The sequence below is a fragment of the Falco biarmicus genome, chromosome Z, assembly GCF_023638135.1.
Source record: "Falco biarmicus isolate bFalBia1 chromosome Z, bFalBia1.pri, whole genome shotgun sequence".
Classification (NCBI taxonomy): Eukaryota; Metazoa; Chordata; class Aves; order Falconiformes; family Falconidae; genus Falco; species Falco biarmicus.
In genome coordinates this window covers 67,500,016-67,525,206 of record NC_079311.1, presented here as the reverse complement: position 1 = coordinate 67,525,206, position 25,191 = coordinate 67,500,016, and the positions used below count along the sequence as shown (strand labels likewise).

The 25,191-nt window shown below is 42.4% G+C and overlaps 1 protein-coding gene across 1 annotated transcript in view; it reads left to right on the top strand.

Annotated features, from left to right (window-relative positions):
* The first annotated feature begins 1,227 nt into the window (after positions 1 to 1,227).
* The window catches only part of ITGA2 (integrin subunit alpha 2), a 70,761-nt gene continuing 46,797 nt past the window's right edge, over positions 1,228 to 25,191 (top strand). The window contains exons 1-2 of the mRNA XM_056324122.1: positions 1,228 to 1,377; positions 22,251 to 22,374. Coding sequence (XP_056180097.1) covers positions 1,335 to 1,377; positions 22,251 to 22,374 — 167 coding nt within the window. The 5' untranslated portion in view covers positions 1,228 to 1,334. The remainder of the gene's footprint in view (positions 1,378 to 22,250; positions 22,375 to 25,191) is intronic.

The window sequence follows — 25,191 nt, the reverse complement described above, 5'->3', positions numbered from 1 at the left end:
GTTCGGAAGTGACAGCGTCTTGGGAAGAGCTCACAAACAGTGAGTCCATGTGCAAGTTCATGCGCTAGGATGAGTAACATGTCTGTGTCTCCTAGAAAAGTAAATAAATGAAAGAAACCAATGTGAGTTATACAGGGACAGGTCCCTGCTATACTTCCATCAATGACTTTTATGTCCTGGCAGAGCTTTCTTGAAGTACAGGGTGTCCTTAAAGAACCAATGCCCAAATAAATACCTGTTGAACAATACCACCTGTGGCCAGGCTCCTTAATTTTAACTTATGGTTCAGGCTCAGAATGTTACAAAGAAATAAACTGAGCGAACACATGTACTTCTACAGAATTCCTGAATTCAAAGCTACAGTCTGTGTCACACCTAAAGGACGATGACCTAGATGCCGAGAAGGGGAAAGGAAGGAAGCATTTCTATTTCAATTTTCCAGGCAAACTGTCTTTTTCATTACACAAAGTTAATGCCAAGAAGTTCAGAATTATTCAGCAGAAATCATTGCTACAAAATAGAACACATCCCATATGAATGTGTTTCATGGTATCTACCAGAACTGCAGGATGGAGAAAATGAATGTTCGTGAAATACTCCGAATATGCAGTGTTCAAACAGTGCTGACAAGGTTAGATAGGCTGAAAGCTGCAGCGCACAGGTACCTGCACTTTGAACTTCTGATTTTTTAGCAAGTTGAAATCCTCGCCTCCCTGTGATTCACGTAGCTTCGCTGGATGCTGGCCTGGCACCCAAGCCAAAGCCGGCAGTATTTCGCACAGGCAATACCTCCTCGCCACCATTGCCAGCTTCGGGTCAGTTGCGTGGCAAGGCTCCTGGAGCCTATTGCGCTCCCTCACAGCTGAGGACATGTTCTGCAGGAATTTGACTTAAAGAGGATACAGGCTCAATGCTGATAAATGTGCCATTTAATCCCCGAGGAAGGCGGCCGCTCGACGCTGTTACGTAAACCCGCGTTTTACCAGGATTCTGCATTTTTTTGACCCCGAAACTCGGAAAGAGGCACCCCCCAAAGCACCGTCCCGGGGCGCCGGGTGCCTCCCGGAGCCCTGCCCCCAGCACAGCGCCCAGCCGCTAGCATCCGGCCCCGGCCCCTCGCCAGCCGGCACCGGGGCTGCGGGGCAGTGGGGGCGCTGCGTCCGGCTCCGCGCCCGCGGCGCGCAGGGGGCGTGGAGGAGGAGGAGGAAGAGGAGGAGGAGGAGGGGTATTTCGGGGTGGCGAGGAGCAGGTGGTGCGCAGTGCCGCGCTGGGAAGCGGCCAGCTCGGGAGCGGCACCGGCCCGGCCTCCGCACCGCACCGCACCGCGCCGCGCCATGGGCTCTGCGGGCGCGGCGCTGCCGCTGCTGCTCGCGCTGGGTAGGTCGGTGCTTCCGCGCCGGGGGTGGGCGGGTCCCCGTGCCGCCGGGGGGGCGGCCGGTGCGGGCGGGGGGCGCGGGGGCGGCCTCGGCGGCAGCTGCTGCCTCTCACCGCGGCGCCGGGGACGGGGCAGAGCCGGGCGGCGAGTGTGTGGCGTCCGGGCCAGGGGCGCGTTGGCTGTGCGTGCGTGTGCGGTGCGGTGCGGCGGCATCTGCGCAGCGGGTCCGGCGCCCCAGCTCCCGGGCTGGCGTGGGGTTCGCCCTCCCGTGCAATGGAGCGTGGGCGCCTGCGGGAGGGGAGCGGGGGCAGCCTGCCGTGGGAGTGTACGGCTACATGGCGATTGTGCCTTTTTAAAGGGGACGATACGCGCCCTGTGAATGCTGTTCCTAATTTTCAAGAACCCTCTAGGTCTGTTCCCACCCCGTTGGGCAGATGTCGCTCCTTGGAAAAGGACAGGGAAACTTGAACCATCGCCTCCTTCTCTTGGCTGACTAAATCACCATTACATATATTTTCCTGGGAACTATAAGCCATCATATTCACTTGCCATGAGCGAATTCCCAAGCACTTTCAGAGTTTAAACATTACTGTATACTCTCACAAACCCTTAATTAACAAGTCGGTGAAGAAGCAGCTTAAAACTGAGCTCTCACTGATGAGCTGTTCTAACTTGTTCTTTCAGTAACTATAGCAAACGCTACAGTGGAATGTGCGGCTGCAGGGTATGACATCAAACACAAAAATATTAACCTGTGATGAGATACACAGTATGCAAACGATCTGGTAATAAAAAAAAATAATCTTAGCAGTATCAACGGGCACAACATTCACCCTGCACTTTTGCTTAATCCATCCTATATTCTCCTGGTTACAGTCACTGTACAGCACCAGGACCATTATCATGCTCTCGAATTCATGGGCTCTTAGGACTTGCAAAGGTTTATAGAGTGGTGCTGAAAGCAGAAGATAAGGACTGATTGCAAGAGGAGGATTCCCCTGGCAATGAGACTGACAGAAGTGGGATAGGTCTACTTTGTTCAGGCGCTGTCAGAGATTTGTCTTCATTTATACAGTTGAAAGCTGTCATCGTGTTGATTTCAGATGTGTCGTGACATTTGATGTTAGTGGATGTAATTGCTGAGTTAATACTCAATTAGGCTTTTTTGATCTTGTAGAAGTAGCAGGGAAGAAAAAGCTTCAGAACAGGAGCATTTTCCCTGAGCGACTGGGAGTCCTGCTGTGATAGTACTGTTGTAGCTTATGCAGAATTGTTTTGAAATTTATTAAATTCCCATCAACTGCTTTACTTTCAAAGCTGATATCTGTGAATTTAATTGGGCTACCTTAGCTGAATTAGTCAGTACTTCAAGAAAATATTCCAAGTTTATTTTAAACTTGATTTTTGTGTCAGTATATTCACTTCTGAATCGTCAGCGGTATTTAATGGCCCACATAGGGTATTGCTTTATTGTGTCTCCACATTAAACTAAAAGTAATGCAACGGTTAGGAAGGGTGTGGGTTAGTCATTGTTGGTGTTTACTTCTGTGTTTGGAAAACTGACTTTTTAGGTGCTACAAGAAATCCAACAGAACTACCATTTTGATAACATGACTTTGCTACCAAACCTGTTACTCCTTGATCAGAAAGTATATAGCATACAGAAGCAGGTTATGTTAAATCCTTCACTTACAGTTATTCCTCTTAACAGGGCTGTACAACAAAGTGTGATGCTCTATGTTGTAACACGCTGCTCTTGGCTGCTTAGAGATTTGCTATATCTAGTTCCTTAAATTTACATCTTAAGTTTTTCCCTTAGCCTGTTCTTAAAAATCAGAGTCAAAATAGCCCAGCTCTTTCTGAGAGTGAGGTCAGTGGACAATACAGTAGCTTTCCTGTTCTCAGTTGTGGTAACATTTTCATTGGAAAGTTCTAGTGCCTTCATGCTTCAGAGGAGATATTTGAAATCTGGCAGGAAGGTGCTGTTTTGTATAGTCTTGAATATCTACCTAAATTTGGCCAAATAACAAATCTTTGGAGAACTGTGTTCCTCTGGAAAGAAATCTATTTTTATCAGCTTGATTCTAATACAAGTTCTGTCCATCCTTGGTGTGGAGCTTGTCAGACTTCCTCTGCTGTTGGAGTTGTAGTGCGGTGTAGCTGTTTCTGTGTGAGGACTAGGTCTACGCCTGCAAACACAGAAACTCTCTCCTGTGTTCTCATGTTATTTGGTATTTTTACAGCGGTCTCTGTTGTTTGAGGCGTTCTGCTTTCCAGTTTGTTTCTGGATCCTGGTCCACTGATTGTCTGTACTACATGCTGTTAGCTGATTCCTGGGCTCTGAGTGAATCAGCTTGTTCTCCATTTTTTGAAAATAATTTATTTCTGAGTTAATTCTCAAGTCATAGTGTTGAAGGACCATGTCTAGTGGAGGAAATAATATTTAGTAAGACCTCACCTATCTCAGCAGGCCTACATATTAAAGCCCAGCATGAACCTTCCTCCAGCAACCAAGGATGTGAATGATACAACTCTGACACATCCTTAAAATCTCCGCTCTGTGAAGTATATAGGCCTTGCACTATGTAACTCTGAAGTGGAAAATCATGGCTAAGTAAGGGTTATGCCTTTTCGTAGAATCATAGAATGGTTTGGGTTGGAAGGGACCTTAAAGACCATCTAGTTCCAACCTCCTGGCCATGGGCAGGGACACCTTCCACCAGACCAGGTTGCTCAAAGCCCCATCCAGCCTGGCCTTGGATGCTTCCAGGGATGGGGCATCCACAGCTGCTCTGGGCAACCTATGCCAGTGTCTCACCACCCTCACGGTAAAGAACTTCTTCTGATATCTAATCTAAATGTACCCTCTTTCAGCTTGAAGCCCTTCCCCCTTGTCCTATCACTACAAGGCCTTGTAAAAACTTCCTCTCCAGCTTTCTTGCAGGCCCCTTTGGGTATTGGAAGGCTGCTCTAAGGTCTGCCTGGAGCCTCCCCTTCTCCAGGCTGAACAACCCCAGCTCTCCCAGCCTGTCCTCACAGGAGAGATGCTCCAGCCCTCTGATCATCTTTGTTGCCCTCTTCTGAACTTCCCTCGATGGGTCCCTGTCCTTCTGACACTGGGGGCCCCAAAGCTGAGTGCAGTACTCCTGGGAGGGTCTCACACCACACATGCACCATTTGAGGACCATGAGATCTCAAGCCTCATGGGACCCAGGCAGCCTGGAGGAGAAAGCAGCCTTATCTGAAACTGGGGGGTGGTGGTTCTCTGCAACTTTGGATAGAAAATCAGAATTTCCAAATATAAGCCCTCATCTGTTTGGTACATATCTGATCCATGCAGATGAAAAACATCCTGTTGTCCTAGGGCCCTTGTTGGCAGTGGGCTGTAGAGCTGTACAGAGGAATAGGAGAGGATCCCACTATAGATTTTTTCTTTCAGATGATTTTTGTTTAAAGTGGGATGAAAGTTGTGATCAAAAAACAGAGTTTAGCATGCAAAATTTAGGAAGTGCCTGAAGTAAGTTAGCAACCTGGATTTGTTCCTTCTGTGCATTAATGCATCATGCTGTCACTGCCTGTGGACAGGGTAAGGTAGTATGATCAGAGAAGAGGTTGGGGCTCCTGCCATACTTAGTTTTGAAGTCAGAAGGTGTTCTATGAATGAGGAAGAAAGGTAGGATGAAGGGAAGTTGTATTTTTTTTTCTTTTCAAACTTGGATTCTTTCCTTTTTTTGGCACAAAAGCAGAGTGCAATTTCAGGCGAGTCATTTAAATCAAATCTTTGACACGTGGTTGGAGCTTTTGTGTTCATCTCTTTCTCTTTGCTCAGCCCTCGGTTCTCAAAACTGAAGCTGCATTTTCATGATCTGGTTAAGCTGACCTCAATCTGGGGCTGATGCTGCAAGGACATTTCATCCACTCCTGATTGCATGTTCCCACCGGTTTCCCTGTGCTACCACAGGGGCTTGGTCTGGGGAGCAGGTCAGGGACCCATTTGCCTGAATAATTTTTTCCCATTTTTGAGCCAGGTCAGTTTTGGAGATGAGCTAAACCAATCCTGTTCACTTGAGCAATTTTTTTAAGCATTAGCACTGGCACGGGGGACAGGCAGAACTTGTGGCCAGAGGAGGGAGGGAAGCTGGAAGAGTCCCTTTCACTGGTAGCCAGCACTTCCACTGGCTTGAGCTGGTTGTGGAAGTGCAATTTGACATGCAAAGCTGCTGTGTATTCACAGCTGTGAATGAAGTCAATGGAAATTGTATTTCAAATGTGCTAAGTATTCTGAAAAAATAAGGTTTTAGCTGTATCACTAGATACTCAAAAACAGCAAGTACTTTTGACCTTTATCTTTTCTTTAATGGGGCTCAGGACGATCTCTCATTTCACTCGGTTGTTGAAAAAGAAATTCTCTGTCACTTGCCAGTACTTTAAGGTGCTTGTGGTCAAGGTATGTAGAGATTAATCCACAAGGAAGCTGCTAATTCAGTAGGTTAAAATAGTATTCATAAAAAGTACAGGGCCATGTACTGAGCAGTAAGGACAAAAGCGATAACTCAATAGCAAATGAAAATAGCACACTTTGTGCAATAAATGAAGCCAGAAGTCTGGGTGAACAGGTAGTGTGTGATCATAACGGATTTGCACACATAGCAACTTACAGCTGTACAACCTGTCTTAACTTCTGCCTTTCTCCCTCTTTGTGCTCATCTTCTGTTACCTTGCTTTTTTATTATTGTATTTGAGTAACGTTAGTATTAAAAATCATTCAAAAATCTGGCAATTGTTTGAAAACAGGACTGAAACGGGAGTGCCTCATAAACTGAAATTATCTCTAGTTTTTCATACTTTCTAAGAGAGTTTGTCAGGTAGTAGGAGTGTTATTATATATTATTTTTGGAGTTTTGCCTTTCGTAGCTTTGCACATTGAAGTAAGGCCTCATTCATACTGTATTACAGGACTTGTATTTTGTACAGATGATGCTTATTTTAGAAAGCATACAGGGTATTAACATAACTTTCCTATCACCTTAACAGTTAACATGTATTTGTGCATAATTTGGGCAAAATCAACATAAGACCTTACCAACAAGTTTTAACTGTGTGCTGCCTGGCTCTGGGACAGTTTTTCAATTGGTCTTTGCTTCTTTGATTCAGTAACACAGAATTTTCGTGGAAGAAGTCAAAGAAGTAAAAGGACTGATATTCCTTGGTTTTGTTGGGTTTCTTAGCCACTATATAATTGTGGTCTTTCCTCGTTACTGTTAATCTTGAATGAATGAATGAATGAAAGTGGTTTTTGCATGTAGTTCACATAATGTATTTTTATGAGGGCCAATAACTGGAACTGCCAGCATAATGGCTTCATGTCAATACAGCTAAATGTGAATAAAATACTTTCCTCTAGGCTTAATGCAGGTAAGAGGGAGTTTCTGTATCTTCCATTGGGTAAAGCAAGTCATTTTCCCCAGCAGAAATCTTGGGCAGTCTGTGTACCCAGTGTTGTTGCTTTCATGTGAAGGTTTCCTTTGTTAGGCTGCGGTGGCCGGTTCCCGTTCCCATGGTGACCGTGCCGAAATGCAGACGGGACACAGGCGGGATTCTCATCGGCGTGGCCATGCACTTGCATACCAACACATGTTATCTGCTTGGCTTAGGACATTTCTATTAGCAGTTTTAACGTTTAGGATTTCTTTTTCGCCTAGTCGTGTCTGGCCCTGTGATACTGCACTGGGCTAAGATTTCAGACCCTGTACAGTAAGAGGACAGCAAGTTGATAAGCTTATTTTTTGTGTGAATAAGTTGTCTGTACTATTCCCATGCAGATTAGTCAACGACATAAGAGAACTGCCTCAGTCTTAGTTTTGATTTTGGTTTAAAAAAATAACAGAGAAAGATTTTTATTTTTAAGCCGTTAGGTGAAAGACTGACACATACCTATGCTAAATAGTTATGTGAACATACCCGCTTCTCAAGGCACTGATAAAAGGATAATAAAAATAAATGAATGTGAATTCTGTAGGATAAATGATACCTTCTGTCTATATTAGCTGAGTGTGAGTGTGCATCCCTCATGCTGCACTCGTTTTCTAGAGGTGGCAAATACTAAAGGCATCTAGTAGAGCCAGCATAATCAGTGTGAGCATTTCCATCACTTCCAAATCAGGCTGGGAGCATTTCAGGATCTTCAGAGGACTAAGTCAGTTTTTATTTTCTCCTGGAGCAGCATATTCTTTAAAAATCTAATGAGACTCATGTATTATTCAGGACTTAAAAGAGGAATTATACAGGCAAAGAAGTAAGATCAACACAGGCTTCTAGAATGCAGGATGAGCGAAGACATTTTGTGTATAACCGAATGGCATCTGCATGGTTGAATGTCACACATGATGAATGTCACGGATTCTTTTGTCCCTTCCAAATTACTGGTAGACAGGGTGAAGGGCCTGGAAGTTATGCACAGCCCTGGTGGAACTCTTTTGCCTTATTCCGGATTTATTTTACCCTTTGAATCCTGCTTCTAAGTTCATCATTCTTCCTGTATTTCATACAGGATGTTCTTTTTATTGGCCAGGGAGACTTGTGTGACTGTGATTGGTTATTTCTAAAGAACAGACAATAAAGAAATCTTGAGGAAAATTACTGTTAACAACACACTTCTGGAAGGGAGCGTATCACACAGTGGAAATACCTAAGGAAATAATGGACGTCGGGGGGTGGGATGGGTTGGTGGTGAGGAAAGATTACATTAGGGTTTTACCTTTTATCTGTCTGCCTGTCTAGCTCCCTATTTCGAATATAGCAACCCTTAAGCAAGAGAACTGGCAGCAGTTGATGCTGTGTTAAGGCTGTGATACAAAGCGGTATGTAACAATAAGACTGCGGATGCCCAGGCTGTCTGACCCACTGGATTACCCAGTAAACAACTACCTCAGCAGTCTGCAAGATCAGACGACTTACCTGAATGAGGAGCAATCAACCCACAGCTTGGCTCACGTGAGTTTAGTGCAGCGATGGATGCCGTTATGAGAAGTTGTGAACCCAGCAGTGTCTTGGGGATGCGTCTGTGTCCTGTTCTGTGCTGCCTGAAGTAAGGCAGCTGCCCACATGTAAACCAGCTGGATTATCTAATAGGCTGTCTACCTCTTCCACATACACAGCAGTCACTTCTTGCAACTTCTCAGTTCTTGTGACTGTTGCTTTCACAGTTGAAGGGAGACATGAACACATACTGGGTAAGAAATTCTACTTCATTACATAATCTGCAGATCAGTAAACTACTGGACTCTTAAGCCTAAATTTACTCTTGGCTGGTCCTGTTCTGTTAGTTGAGTAAATGTCTATGTAAGTGTCCAAATAAGGGCAACCTGTGTCAAGAGTTAGAGACCTGGTTTCTTAATAGCAACATGCTACAAGAAGGAAGGTAAAACACAGAATAATCCCATTGGTAGACACCTGTCTGAAGCAGAAGCAAGTAGGGTATCTTGTCCCTGGGCAACTAGTGTGTCCTAGATGGTTACCAGATATTATTGCAATGGAAGGTATGACTCACATGTTTCTGTGCCTGTATCCTTATTTCCGTTTCCTATTTGAGGAGAATGGTAATTGCTCAGTGAAGAAAGGAGCAATGTTGCATTAAGTAGGTTTTTACCAATTCTGCTTTCTTAACTGTAAATTCTAATCAGACCGTAAGAATAGCGCCTTAATGATGAACACGGAGCAATTTAATCCGGTATTCCTACTGTCATGTTAAACAGTGGGGTTTCCTCAGACCCTTTGTATTTGATCAGCCTGTCAGTTTCCCAAGATGAGACCCTTGTGTCCAACCAGCCTGACCGCTACCAGAGTTTTGACAGGCCACTATATCAGAGGGTGATTTGAGTAATCTGTTCAGGGACTCCTGCTCACAACATCATGGAGTCAAATCCTTTGTAACAACTACTCAGAATCTATGGAGACTTATACAAAATGAATTTCAGCTGAAGATTTTTATTACACAGAATACAAGTTTGTGACAGAGTAAGGTTTGAGAATTGGTGGTGATAATACACTGACTGCAAAACAAGCTTAAAACTTCACACTTAATAACAGCTGGCATGATGTAGTTATAAAGTTCTTAGCCATTAGGCATCCCTGTGGGGCGGGAGACAGGTTCAGCCCATGGACTGATCCCAGAAGTTATGATCGAGTCTTCCCTAACCTCTCTCCTCATTTGTCCACTTTTTATATTGCATATTCATTTATCATACATGCAATAAGTTACAAGTTTCTCGCTTCTAATGCAAACTAGAATGCACCCTCAAACAGCACTACTGAAGTTCTTTTACTAGCTATGCATGCTCCCCAAGTTGGGGTTTGCCCTGTTCCAGAGCAGCTATTTGAGTTGGAGGTTGCGATCTCCCAGTACCACAATTACCTTTGTCTTGCTTTCAACCAACTTGCTGTGGGTTTCAACACCTTACTGACTTGTGTCTTCTTGTGGCCGGAACTTCCTCGCTTGGAGGCTTCTTTCTGCGTAACTTCAGATAACGGTGTTCTTTTCCCCATCCGTTCTTTGTTTCCTGTCCTTCCCAAGGCTGACTCCCTTGATTAGAAGTCCCTTCATTCGTAACAACTTTAAAAAAATGCTGAATCAGTTTGTGGTAATTTGTGAGTTTAGACAACAGTTCTCTGCCCTCCCCACCCCCCTACCCCCCTGCTTTGAACTTACATTCGGGACCAGTCCATTTTCTTTACATTTACATGGAGCTTGAGTGAATCTAGTCATACCTATTTTTATTACTGGTTGTTATTATGTACCCAGCGAGGTTCAGTAGTACCTTGGAGGCAGGTAACTTTGGGGTGGAGGTGTGTGTTAGTATTACAGTGAGATGATTTCATTTGAGGAAAGTAATTTTGCCACAATGGTTGTCTCAGCACCAGACATCTTCTCATGTATTCTTCATCTGACAACTGCTATGCAGCTTATCAGCTGTGCAGTACCATCAAGTTTCCGTTCCACCAGGCAGCACAACAGAGCCCGGCTGTGGGGTCTCCACTCTGTTCCACCCTCTGTTACTCCTGTCAGCATAGTAAAGTAGATTATGTGTGTGCCAACCATCCTGAAAGCAATAGCTGTATCTTACTCTAAAAAGCTTCCTATAATACTATACTTCTGTTAGGTCCCAGTTTTCTCTAATCCCCCCAAAAGTAATTTTCCCACACCTACTGTGTAGTACAAAATTCAGAAGTACTGTATGTGCAGTACTTCAGATACACGTAGAACTGATTGGATTTATAGGTGCTAAAATCAAGTGTAGTTGAAATTTCTCGAATGAGAATTTAGCTAACCTTTCCGAAGTGGAAAAACATTTAAGTGGCCTGACACTTCATCTAACTGTGCCCACCAAAGAGAGTTCCCATTTAAATATTTCTGAAATGCATATAGGTCAGATTTAGAATAGCAGAAAAGACTGAAAATGAAGTGACTGTTAATATGGGCAAAACAATAGATGGAGAAAAAAATCCAGCAGCACTGTTTGGATGGTAGTCCTTTAGTAGCTCTGCTAATAAGTTATCCATTTGACTATAGCCTGATATCCTTTCATTTCCCTGTCTGTGCTCTCTCTTTTTTTGTTTTTTCTTTTCCAAACTGCCCAAAGCCAGTTCATCATACTGAATGGTAAAAAAATACTTTTAAGAGTCTCTAGAGTTGTCTTTCTGAGAAGTTGACAGCTACAATAGACTCTGCTTCTCTGAAGACAAAAAGCAACTGTTCTGCACTTGTGGAAGCAAGTATTATCTCAAGAAAACTCTTCTTAAATGTACGTGGGCCCTTCTCTCTGACCCCAAAATGTACAATGGCTGCATTTTACAAAAAAGGTAAGTTATTTCCAAACTCTGACTAGAGATAGCCTGTCATCACCTGACCACAGGCGTCTCAGATACACTGGAGTCTGCGGTTGCGGGCTGTGAGAGTACCTGCCGCAGCCCCACTTCACCTGAATCCTGGTACCCCCCACCTCAAAGCGCAGCGTTAGGTGCCTTCAACCCAGCAGAGACATTTAGGTGCCTTTAAAGTACATGAAAAATACTTGCCTGCAAAGCAGGAAGGCTCCTGCAGTTAAGCAGTGGGTCGAGGGGAACGTTTAAACTCCATCTTTCTCAGGTACTTGCGTGAGGTGCCCCCTTCCCCAGTGGTCAGTGGTGAGGAAGAGCTTTGGGAGGCAGGGGTCTAGTTCAGCTTTTTTTCAAGAAGTAGCTGCCTGAGAAGTGATGGTAATAGCTGCCTGGGAAACATGGGCTTAGTTCTCCCTTAAGGCTCATGGTGATGCAGATTTACCTTTCAAACTTTCCCAGAAGCATCTTTGCTACCGGGCAAGAGAAGAGCTCTCCACTTCTGCTACTGAACCTGGGTCTCGGCTCATCCCGGGGCGGGTGCGCAGTGGCATTCCCAGGCATGGAGGTTGGACTACTCATGCAGATAGACAGTGCATAAAGATCAGTTATTTAGCTGTTAAGTCAGTTAATTATTTAGAGCAGAAGTTATTTTATCAGGAAGCATTTGTCACCTCTAGCTGTGATACCAGAGCTGGGCCTACAGCAGGGCCAGAGGACGCCTTGCTCTCAGGAGTGCTTCTACACCTGTATCTTATTCGGAATTTTTATGCAAATTTGTGCTGTGAAACCTAGGTGACATTATTTTAGGTTTATTCTGGGTTAGGCAGCTACTGAAGTCTGGGCTTCCTGGGTTGTTTCCCTCATTTTAATGAGCCCGTATTCTGCCTAGGCCTTATCTGCTGCCAGAATTAATCATTTCAGTATGCATTAAGAAGGAATTTCAGGTGAGCAACTGGGACCACCTACCTACTGTTGAGGCTGCTGAGCCATTAGCTCCCCTTATAATCAGGGGAGGGAAATAGTTGTTAAGTCTGCTATAGGAAAACAAAAGTTGTGATAATTATAGCTCTTCCAAGTATTATATTATATATCCTGTGGTGCTTTGGAGGTTTTCTTTTTGCAGGAAGCTGATGCAGCAAACTTTTTACAGCTGAGGCTGTTCTTGTTTCTGGGTCTGTGTACAGCTCAGAATGCTGAGCTCCTGTCTTGCTCTTAAAAATCTGTGAAGGAGGAACAGGGTAAAAGTATCCTGAACAGCATGATGGCAGGGTCACTCTCTAACCACTGCAGTCCTCACATGGTCGGCAGCAGTGCTGGAGTGGTAAGGGGATTGATGGTAATGGCGAGTCCCTCAGCCTTTTTCTAATTTAGCCTTTTCAGGTCACATTGAACAATGATGTGGTATAATACACTAATACGTTATAATACACTGAAATTTTCATGTAGCCTAGAGTGTGATAGTGCAGGGAAGTACAGACACTTTTGGTTTCTTTCCCACTTCTTGATACCTGTCTGCAAACATGCGTTTTCATCTGTGTACAAACATGTTTTCATAGCAGCTGAGATGGGCAAATGCAGCACATGGGGCACAGAGACAGCAGTCTCATCAACTTCTGTATGATGACATGCATTTCCTCTCTTACAGTCATAATGTGGCTCGTGCTTCCCTGTCTATATTTGGAAATGTTGCTGGTTTTAAAAAAGGGTCAACAACTGATAATGTGGACACAAGAAGATAATTTGCTGGAGTGAAATGCTGCTTGAAGAGTCAGTCTTTGTCATAGGGAAGCATGCAAAGTGTTACTTTATCATCATTACTTGTGAAGCCGGTGACCTAACTGCACATAGAACGTATAGGTGTGTTCAGCTTGTTAGCCTCATGTACTTTCAGTTGCTCCATGGTATCACTGAGAACACATTGTGGTGCTCTTAAGGACAAAGTTGGAACAATCCTATGTTTTGCACGAAGATAAAAGAAAAAACGCAGTTTATATTAGAAAATGAAATTTATTTGCATCTTCTGTAAAAGAAAGTTTTTTCCACTGAACTTAATGATAGAAACATGCCATGATAATAAATTTGAGTAGGCTTGAATACTTGCTGTCTTTATTAAAAACACATAGTAAGTTGTCAGTCCTGCTGGAACTGCTCTTAACCATTACTTTGAGATCAGTCAAAGTGTATGCAGTAGGTTGTTGAGATTTCTTAATTCCAGATGAAGAGCATCTTATTTGTCTGCTTTGGGAGCCAAGGAGGACACTGTGTAGACCACAAACAGGGAGTTACCAAGAGAAAGACAAGTCCTTCAGAGCCATGGGTAATGCAGTCATGGGTAAATTTAATTGGATTTCTTACTCTGCAGCAGTGCCACAACAGTAAAATAGACAGCACCTAGTTGTGTTATCTCAGTATCTCAAACTTTTTATTCACAATTTGGATGTTGTATCATGTTTGAGTTGCTTTTATAGCAGGTTATTGCTAACTTTTTGGTGCAGATTCTTGGATCATAAACAGTTGTTAACTGAAAGACAGTGACTTGGGCTTTCACACACTCAAGAGACTTTCAGGCTGGAAGCTGACCTACTTCCAGGAAGAAGCAGTCAGCCAACTAAACCAAGGAAGTTTGTTAAAGGGAGGGAGAGGAGAGAACAAAGGCTGGTGGGAGGGAGGATTTGTTACTAAATGAGGCATTGGTTTTTTTCTTTCTTCTGGGTGGATTTTTTGTGTTGATTGCTTTTTGGGATTGGCGGTGGTGTTTTGGTTTTGTTTTGTTTTGCGTTTGGTCTTTGGTATTTTTTTTTGGTTGCCTACAGTTTCCTTCTACCCTAAATGTTATACTTTGTTAAGTATTAAATAGTTAGAGATATTGTACCTCATATGAAGAAAACTTCGGTCTCAATATAAAAGAAAGTAAAGCAAATAGATGAAGCAGTGAAATGAAGACTTGCCTATTAAGGCTTCTGTAAACATAATGAAATACCAACAAAGTAACTGAAATGAGGATTATAAAATACTCTGATTTCTAGTACAAAAAATCCAGTGTCTTGCAACTCGCATTCTTCGCTGCTCTTGATTACGGTCAGAAGTTCACATTGTCTTTATTTAGAAGGTTGTTCTCAATAAGAAATCTGTTTGATTTAAAATAAAAATAGATTAAATGTGATTATAAGACTGCTGTTTCAGTACATGAGCTAAAGATACATACTCACTATGGCAAGTAGATACTGATAACTTTGTGCATATTGAAGAAAAAAATAACAAAAAAATAGAGAAGTAAGTATCCAGGAGAAAACTAATGAGAAAATAATTTTAGTTCTGTTGACCGTAATGAATAAACTACCAGACTGAATTATAAATAGTCCTGTATTTTCCCTGCATCAAGTGCATTGGATTCCACATAGCCCTAAGTATACTAAAGATACATCAAAAAAGTGTTTTATGCTTGTAAGTCCCTAACGGTGCAAACAATATAGGATTGCTTGTTTTACGTGGGAAAAAACCACCTTCATTTGATGTTGTTACCTGTGCGTGCACACAATGCTCTAGCAAAACTGTAAAGCTAATTAGGCTGAAGACTAATGTGTTAGAAAAAAAAAAAGTGTTTCTTTTTTTAAGGCAGATTTGCTCTCTGAGCAAATTCACTGCAGTAAGAATTGCTCAGTGGCTTCTGAAAGTCACAATGAATAATATCTGTACAGCAGTTCAATAGAATAAAGTAACTGCCTGCTGCTTGTTTCGTTCTTTGTGTATTGACAGTCTTGTGACTAAAACCTTCAAAACACGTTGTATTATGAAAGCTGTTCAAATTATGGGTTGTTCATTCTGTAAGAATAATTGACTAATTCCAGTTGGATTATTGCTCTCATAACACATGTTCAGAATAATAAGGGAGTGACTTTACTCCTACACCAAAATGTTGTCTTTTAATAAAAAGTAGTAAAATGTTTAATATGAAGCAAATACTACTTGATTGCCCTCTTTCATAACTTTATTACTTTCCCTTCCTGCCTTCATTCCACCTTCTGCCTAATAGTTCAAGGACAGTAGGTGATTATAGTGCAAATGGTATCTGTAGGTGCCTGTACTCCCTTACTGACTTTGGAACCTATGAGTCAATTTCAGGAAGTTTTTGCAGAGGGATGAAAAAAGAACCAGCTGGATATCAGAGTGAGGCAAAAGTGCTTTCACAAATTCCCTGACAACTAAGGAGATGCAGTGTGACCTTGCACAATACAAAACACCAGAAAATCCACCCCAAAGAGAGCCCTGAGAAATACTTCAGTCATGGGGAAACCTTGAACTAGAGTGTGCAGTCTGCTATGAGATGAAGCCAGCAGAAAGCAAGAGTTACGAGTTCTCTCATCCCTCCCACCCCTTTCTTTTCTGTGCCCCCAGTGAGGTCTGACAGGCTTCAGGGCTCTGCTAATGTGTGTTCTTTGGAGGAAGAATTCTTTGAGACCAAGGAGAGAATTTTCTTTGTAGAATTTGTTGTGGCTCTCTTTGAGCAGATTAACATAAAAGGCAAAGTAAAACCCTGTTGTGGAAAGAGCAGATACTTTAAAAAATGCTACACTGAGCAATTAAGGCAGCGTAGGCTGTGCACATCTTACTGGCTGCCAATCTATGAAGCTGCTACAGGAAGCAGACAATAATCTAGTGGGGGTTTCTTAATACTTTTTTCCAAAACAATTCATGGACTAAAAAACCCATGCAAGAATGCATGTAATACTGTTTTGGTTTTACCGTAATGCCAGGTCACAGCCTTGCTGCTCTTCTGTAACTACACACTTACCCAAACTTCCACCTGCAAATCCCCTAGTGTGCTGGTGACTTTGGGCCCGCTGCCCTGTTGGGGGTGGCATGAGGGGCACGGTTGTAGCCATGGCCATGTTACTGAGCAGAGGGGAGCTGCCAGTGGGGGCTTCTCCTTGTTCTCTCTCCTGGCATTGTTACTGGCGTGAATGTTCACTCACGAAGACAAACGGCTGCTTAGCTGGATGACACAACAAATATAACAAGGTTCTATAACTAATAGTTGTTTGAAGAAGAGAACACCATACCATTAAGGAAAAAAAGTGTGTGAAGTTTCCTACTGGCAAGGTTAATATTAGATACATGTAAAACCAATGCTTAGCACGAGGTGGATCCTTACTGACTCAGCAGTCAAATTCCATTGCATCTTCTTTTTCCTTTATAGTGTGATAGCTAGGCCGGTTTGATGCCAGCTATAAATAAAAGCAGTAGTGAGTGACTCTGTTTGGCTGGGTGTTTTAATGAGACATGAGACTGGGCATAACTGGGTCTTTATGATTATGGGATTCTATCATATATTACCATCTTGAATTGGAGCATCACCTTTGAAATGTAGTATAAAGTGATTGAAAAGCCAGTTTTACTCCACTGAAAACAAAATGACATGTTTCTTATGACACTTAGGACACAAAATGCAGACTAATAATATTCTTAGTATATTTTATTAAACTTTCATAAACTTATTTTACAAATGAAATAAAGACACAAAATCAGATTTCTTTTTCTTTGCATCCAATGAAATATTTTATTTTTGTTGTACTGATAAATCTGAATAAGAGGTTACAATCTGACAGCTATCATAATCGTGACATTAAATGATTGATTACCCAAGAGATGTTTTCCGCTTGTTCACTTGAAGCTGTGAGCTTTGCTTACAAAATCAAAACAGTTATGAACTGGGTGTACCTAATATGAGCTATTACTTCAATAAACTTGCTTCAGCTTGTACTTCAACGGCACCAAACAGAAGACGTTATAGCTATGGTTAGACATGTCATTTATAGTTACAGAAGAATTCCCACATGTTCAGGCTCAAAGGTGCACAGTCAGAACATGTATTATTTTTGATCCTACTAGGAGCAAGAAAATGGTGGTATAAAAGTATAAAAGAAGCTATGCTGCTACACTACAGCAGCTGTGGTACACACTGCAGTAATGCAGCTCCTGAAATGTAGGAATTCCCCCCCAAAAAAATTTGATTCAAAGAGGTACTGGATTTTATTGGAAAGCTTACAGTTCCTTTTATCCAGTTAAGGATTTTTCACTAACTCTTCTTTTCCGTGCTTGATGAAAGTGTTGTATTTAAACCAAAGCACCTAAGCCCCCTATCCAGTTGGCAGAGAAGAACTGCTGCTTTTGAAGTCTTCAGAGGGACCTTCAGAAGCTTTAGGCTTGTATCTGGCTTCCTTTGTTTCACACGGTCTATTTATTTGACTGTAAATAAAGTGTCATTTGCAGACAGAAGTTAGGAAGTGGATTTTTACTTGCAGAACTAATCTCTCATTGTGATCATTAAGTCACAAAGTAGAAGTCTGTCACTAAAAGCTATTAAAAGTCCAGATAGTGAATTCGTTTTCTTTATTTCAGGATTCTTAAATTATCAAAGTTCATTGCCTGAAGGCAGCAACAGATACTGAATCTTTCCAGCTTAGAATATACAGTACTTTGAACCTAGATGCTTCAATGATTGGCACCCTTTTAATGCATAAGAGACCCTCTTATTCTGGCACAGGCTTAAAATAGGTTTGAAGCAAACTTAGCATTTTCTCTTTTTTTGCTACAAATGCTTGAATTTCTTGTTCTGAATACTGTGGATGGATGTACAAAATGGATAAAAAGATGTTCTTGTAGTGTAAGCACTATATAAGATGGAGGAGGAAAATGTCAGGAAAATGACTAGTATGGAAAATGCAAGTATGTACTTGCTAGCCGCAAACCAAGTAGGGTTTGTGTGGAGTAGATCTAAAAATCAGAACCTTGCTGATGATTATAAAAATGTGGAATTTAAAATGACTGTGATTGAAATATACTGAAACTATGGTTCATTTGACAGTTTGTCGTGACTGAGGGTGTATTTGACAGCTTTTCTACATGGATCTTACAAAGCAGTCAGGAGTGAGAGGCAAAGCTGATTCTTAAGAATACTGCAAATGACAGCAGTCATTTTCTTACTAGTTTTTTTCTCTTTTCTTTTTGCTGTCCTTGACTGGCTGCCTGTCCAGAAGATGCAGATGATAAAGGCAGTTTTGAGAAAAAGCCTGCAGTCTGGCAGACATTTTTCCCCTTATTCCAGGTAGAAATCCTTGCCCTCAAAGAGCAATTCTGTGATGCTGCAGTAGTGCAAATGATCAAAAAGAATAAAATCAAGCCCCTGTAGCAAGTGGGAGAGATGGATGAAATGGTTCAGTGATGAGGTGGAATGGGAGGCTGGGGAGAAAAAAAGAGCATTACTTTCCTAAGTTGTGATGAGGCCCAGAGGAACTGCAAGGAGCTGAAGCATCCCTGAGCTAGACCAGGCAGTGTCTTTCCTCCTTGGAATCAGCCCCCACCTTGGCAAAAGGAGGACAACAAGGGTGGCCCTGGAAGGTCCAGGGAGGGATGCTGCAGTGCCCATGGCGGGAGAGGGCAGGAGATGCACAGGCAATGCGTAACACAGCAAGCGTTGTGTTGACCCGCATCTGACTTGTCACAGTGCCCTGTGGGAATTTGAACCAGCACGAGGACTTCCCTTCAGGCTGTTGGTTATGAAATCGGGTCTCTTGAGTTTTATCACACTGTGGAAATTTTTGCCCTGGCTCTAGCATTTAATGAAACAGTCACCTTGACCACAATTCAAAAGATGTTCTATGCATTTGCACCAAAGTTGGCCAGTGCACTTAGAAGACATTTAGCAGTTACCATTTGGGTAGTTGTGTGATTTGCTAATAACTGTGTAACAAGAGTCCAGTCAGTCAAGAGTTTTTCTCTAGATGTCATTGGATTTGGGGTCAGACTGAAAATATTTATCATTCTAGGATACTTCTGGCTCTTCATTGGAAAACCAGGGTTTATTTTCATGTGCATCACATAACTTGAAGGGTTATTCTTCTGTGTTTATGTGCAGGATGGCACTGCATTATAGTATCCTGTGGCCTCTTAAGAATGGGGCACTGCTAAATCGTGCTTGATTTCTGACTGAGGATAATATAATTTGAAAATAAAAGACCCAAATCTAGGATGTGACATGAGCAAAATGTTTTGGTAAAATGCAAGTATATTAGATCATGGAAGAATTGCTGGCAATAGTCAATACCCATCTCTTTTCCCTCTTCCCAAAACCCAGACATGAACTATGGATATATGAGGTCATGTTTAGTGACAAAAGTATTGCAAAACACAGAGTGATACGTATGTACACATTCTCTTCTCCAATCTTAAACATTACTCAGGAAATACATTTATCTCTTAAGAGACGTTTCTCAAGGAGCTGTACTTTTATGGAAGGGTGATTTTTTGCTTTCCAGAGGTCAGCTGTAAATAGTGGTTGTTTGATTTAACTAGTATATTATTTCCTGTTTTGAGTTTGTGGTGAAAAAGGAGTAGCTGTGTGAGTTTTATTTAGTCTTTTGCTAGTAATGTTCATGTTTTCTATTATGTGGGCAAAGGTACAAAATTCATTGAAATTTTTTACGTGTTGTAAGCTTTGTCTGCAAACCTGCGGTTGTGATTTTAATGTTCTCACTATGATGTCATTATTGTTATTACTCTTACAGCTACTGTGATGGGTTGTTTTATGCGGGTATAATCACTGTTCCTGTCTTCTAGAGCTGGTTCTGGGACCTGGAAGAGAGTCATACCAATCATGAGCTCTCTGCCCATCAAAACTAGAGATGTGCTTGGAATTTTATATTTTTAAGATGCCAAAGATTGGCACATCTCTCCTTAAACGTTCACTGTTATAAGAGATTGTCATAAAGGCTGCCACTTTACTACACAGTGACTCATGCTAAGTAAGTATGGTGAGGCACATTTTGTGTGTAGAGCAGATAAAAAAACTCATTCCGTCTGGGCACACAGGAAGGGAGGGGAAGTGTGAAGGATGTTGTTTAACCCATGAGCAACTCCGTGAACCTGCCTCACCTGTGAACCTTGGGGAGTAACTGCACAGTGCAACCATAGGTGGTGATTTCTTCCATTGCTGCCATTTTTGGAGGGTTGTCAGGAGCCCTGTGGTGTTCCTCAGGTGGGCTGTAGCTTGTTCCAGGGATTCCACTGTTGTCTCAGTCATTCTACCTTCAAGCTGGGGGAGGAGTTATCTGCTCCTGGCTAATAGAGGATTCCAGCCCTTTTCCTGCAGCTTCTGTAGTGGACATTATCCTAGATGTCCACCTACGGCTCTTGATCGGAAAGAAATCAGGTTCTTTATAAATGAGCAGTGGTCACTCATGCGTTGCAAACTCATGACACTTGAGACCCCAGTTCACACTGTCAGTTCCTTTGAAAATGGCATGGAGTGGCCTACCCTTATTCCTAGGCATGCAAGTGCCCAAGTAAAAGCAATTAATACCCTGATCATAGGAAAGTGGACTTTCAGCGTTAAGTGTGATGATTTATTAATGCAGTTCTATCTTGCATGTTTGTATTTCTAAGTTTTCCTGTTTAGACAACTGTTCAGACTGTTTGGACTAAAAACAAAGTGCCTCAAAAATGTAGGTTTTCTGATGCAGATAGACACTAGAATACAAACAGTATTAGCAGTTAGAGTCAGTGCATTTTCATTTTAATAAAAGCTGGGTGGATGGGATTAAATCCAGTTGGCAGCCAGTCACAAGTGGTGTTCCCCAGGGCTCAATGCTGGGACCAGTTCTGTTTAATGTCTTTATCAGTGACCTGGACAACGGGATCAAGTGCCCCCTCAGTAAGTTTGCAGGTGACACCCAGCTGTGGGGGAGCGTTGATCTGCGGGAGGGCAGGAGGCTCTGCAGAGGGGTCTGGGCAGGCTGGAGCGATGGGCCCAGGCCAGTTGTGTGAGGTTCAACCAGGCTCAGTGCCGGGTCCTGCCCGTGGGTCACACCAGCCCCCGCAGCGCTGCGGGCTGGGGGCTGGGGGCTGGGAACTGCCTGGGGGGAAAGGGCCTGGGGGGGCTGGTCGGCAGCCGGCTGGGCATGAGCCCCCCGTGTGCCCAGGTGGCCAAGGAGGCCACCAGCACCCTGGCTGGTGTGGGAAACAGCGTGGCCAGCAGGGCCAGGGCAGTGCTGTCCCCCTGCACTGGGCACTGGCGAGGCCGCCCCTCGACTCCTGTGTTCAGGTTGGGCCCCTCACTGTCAGGGGGACGCGGAGGGGCTGCAGCGTGTCCAGAGACGGGCAGGGGGCTGGTGAAGGGTCTGGAGCACAGGTCTTATGAGGAGTGGCTGAGGGAACTGGGGGTGTTTGGCCTGGAGAGGAGGAGACTTGGGGGGGGGGACCTTATCCCTCCCTACAGCTACCAGAGAGGAGGTGTTAGCAAGGTGGGTCTCTGTCTCTTCTCCCAGATAACAAGAGATAGGAGAAGAGGAAATGGCCTCCAGTTGTACCAGGAGAGGTTTAGATTGGATGTTAGGAAGAGTTTCTTCACTGAGAGGATGGTCAAGCATTGGGACAGGCTGCCCAGGGAGGTGGTGGAATCAGCATCCCTGGACGTGTTTAGGAGACACGTAAATGTGGCATTTGAGGACATAGTTTAGTGTTGGACTTGGCAGTGCTGGGTGTGATGGTTGGACTTGATGATCTTAAGGGTCTTTCCCAACGTGAATGATTCTGTGATTCTATGATTTTAATGAACCTCAGCAGGCCTTTTATGGGTTTGCTGTGCTATATGCTTAATTTATGCCTTAGGATATAGGAGGATAACAGACATCTGAATCATGTTTCTTGCCTCGCTTCAGCTAAAACATTCCTATTAGTAATGCTGCAACTTTTTTTAAGGCAAACAGTGAATGAGTCCTTGATGTCTACCCACAATATTATAACGCGTGTAAAGAGTGCTATACAGGCATTACGCATGGTCAGATAGGTACTGCAGGGAAAAGACTTTTTTTCTTGCATGTGTCAAAGGCTACATTTTATTTTCTTTTCTCGGGGGAGCTGGCACAGATAAAGAGCCTTTTTCACAGGGATCAAAATTCTTCTTTAATTGTTTCTGTGATAATCATAATCTTTCTGTTAACAGGCATTCTTCATAACTGCTGTGAAGCCTACAATGTTGGGCTCCTAAAAGCAAAAATATTTTCTGGTCCATCAAGAGAGCAGTTTGGATATGCAGTTCAACAGTTTATAAATGAACAAGGCAAATGGTAAGCAGTTTGAACAGCTTGTTACATGAACATCTTTTAAGTTAAAAGATTAAGGAAAAAATGTTGCAACTTGGTTTTCTTTTATAATTCCATGTTTCATTTAAATGTGTTACAGATAATTAATTTTTATATTAGAGTTATCTTTTTACAAATAAATACTTAAGTTATTAAAACAAAAGTTGAAATACTCAGAAGACTTACGCATGTTCAGGGTTTTTTTCCCTTATGCTGTGTAAACTGAGGTCTTTCTGTTAATCTTTTACTTTCATCTCCAGTACACCAGTTTCCTCAGACTCACAATTTCTGTAGAATTTTAACTCATTTCATTCCTTCCCTGTACCAATAGCATCTTTGTAACACATTACATATATGCTGGGTATTTTTCCATTTTAGCATTGTTGAAGTTAAAACAAATTATTAGGCCTGGCAAGATCTAGTTATTAATATTAAAATTAAGTGAACTTATATTTATGTCATTTTGTGTCTGATAGAGTGTTAAGTGTTCGCTTCTCAAGGGACAGTGTATTTGGATGTATATAATAACACAATCTAGCAAAAGCTCTATCTATGTCCACTTCATCTCTTCAGCCATAAAATTTGATGTGCAATCCACTGTTGCCACAGCACTGGGCTTGATGAATAATTATTAAAATATTTTTTCTATTAATGTTGGTTTCAAAAAGGTCTTTAATGTATTAACCCAGAGTAGACCCATTTAGTGGAAAACAGATTGTTTCCTCTTCTGCAGCTTCAGCAACCACAAAGCTTAACGCATCTTCCATGGCAAGGACTGTATGTCTATAAATAATTTAGTGGTGCTCAACTACTTTAAGTGGCTATTTGTAAGTGGCTATCTGTATATACATGGGTTTAAATCTACAGTGGAAAGTCACGCAAGTTATATATATTATCATAAACTGAGACAGCTTTTTAGATGTGTCATTTGTGTCATTCTTCTTAGACTGAAATAGTGTCAGAACCAAAATCGCCACAAACTGGCGTGTTTGCTTAAATGATGATGGATGGATAGTAAGTAACAACTTAATCTGAAACCCATGGAAAAGCATATGAAAATGTATTTTACAGTTAAAAGTTTGGAAAAAACTATAAAAAATACTGAGCTGAGACATTTATGCATAGCCCTGCACAGAGACACTGTGCAGTTGCAGTTGGTTTCGTATGCAAAGATGTAAGGCTGTCTAGATCTCACTGCATCTGCAGTGTTAACTGTGTTTACCACTAGTGATCAGGAGGCAAAGTAAGAGAAGAGCAGAGCTATATCCTCCAAACTAAGAGCTTGGCATGTCCTCTCGCTCCATTGGGTAGGCTCCCAACCTACCCCCACTCCTTGCCTCACGTTGTGGTGGCTTCTCACTGCGTTTCTGCCTGCTTTAATTATGTGTTTAGTCATCCATAGGTCAGAGCTCTCTTTTTTTAAAGCTTCTGTATAAAGCCATTGAAGGAGAAGAAGAATGTCTGTCTCAAGTGAATTGAATGCTTTGGCTCATACATGGAGAAATTATGTCTTGTGTTTTATCCTTCATGTAAGTTTTTCTGTCAGCTTGTAACAGGAGCACTAAGTTCCAGACTCAACCAAGCTATTTATGTTTTACGTTTCCCTGTTCTGTTTTTACTTCTGTTATAAAAACTTCTCCACTACAACTTACGTGAGGTAGAGTTCAGGAAAGAAAGTAACTTAATGGATTAATTTTTCCTATCTTCTCCCAAGTATATGAATATTATGCATCTGGGAAGCTTTTCTGTAGATAGGCACTTCATCATTTGTTCATTCATTGCATGGTGTCTGACCATAGCTCCAGAAGTCAGGAGAGTTTTGTCAGCTCTTGTTTGAGTAACTGGTTTGTTAGAGACTGTTCAGTGAAGAAAAGCTCTTTTCAGTCTCCCTCTCAAGAAGTCATTAGACAAGCTTAGAAAAAAAGTCACGGTTTACTGTCTTGTTCTTTTCATTTCTAGGCTATTTTCTTTTTCTTGGGGCAACAGAGGTTTTTCTTGTGTGCATTGTTTAAAAAAAAGAAAGCACTCAAGCTGTTCCGTAGTTTGTGTCTCCTATAAGTGATGCAGAGGCTGCAGTCTGTCTGCAGAGCATTTGTTGATATGGCTGAACTAAGAGTGAGATAAACAGTCCAAGCTTTGCATAAGATCTGGATGCTCCTTTCTGTCAAAGGGGAGCATTTATCACCATATGCTTTTTTGAAGGGACCATCATTGTGCATCAAGAATGTGATGTACTTGAAAACTCTGTTCAGGCACAGTGGAGCTGCTTACCACATCAAAAGCTGCTGGGGTGGCACTTCTCTCCAAGAGAGAGCTTATCCAGAACCTGACATCCACCAGAAGTTTCGTCACTTGCAAGACCTTGCTTCTATTAATAAAATCACATGTTGCTATATTAAATACAGCTTTAAAAATCCGCCTGTACTCTGTCAAAGAGCAGAAAGGAGAGATACAGAAAAAGCAGCAGATACCAGCTGTATTATTCAGTTGTATTTCTGGAGATACGCCTCCTGAGGCAGTAAGAGCTATAGGAAATGACAGAGGAGATTTTTTGTAGAAATGGCACTGTATACAGCAGTATGTTATCCCTCTTGCTTGGAGATGAGTTCAGAGAGAAAAGGGAAGACAGTCCAATCGGGAAGGGAGGCTGTAGAGGGGGATTTTACATGTTGGGAAGCTGTAACACAAACCAGCAAGGGAGCCCTTTTTGTGTAGAGTCAGATGATCCAGGATAATTGGACACTGGTCTGCTGTGCATCGATGGGCATTGATGGCATGTGATGCTCATAAATAAGGGCAAAC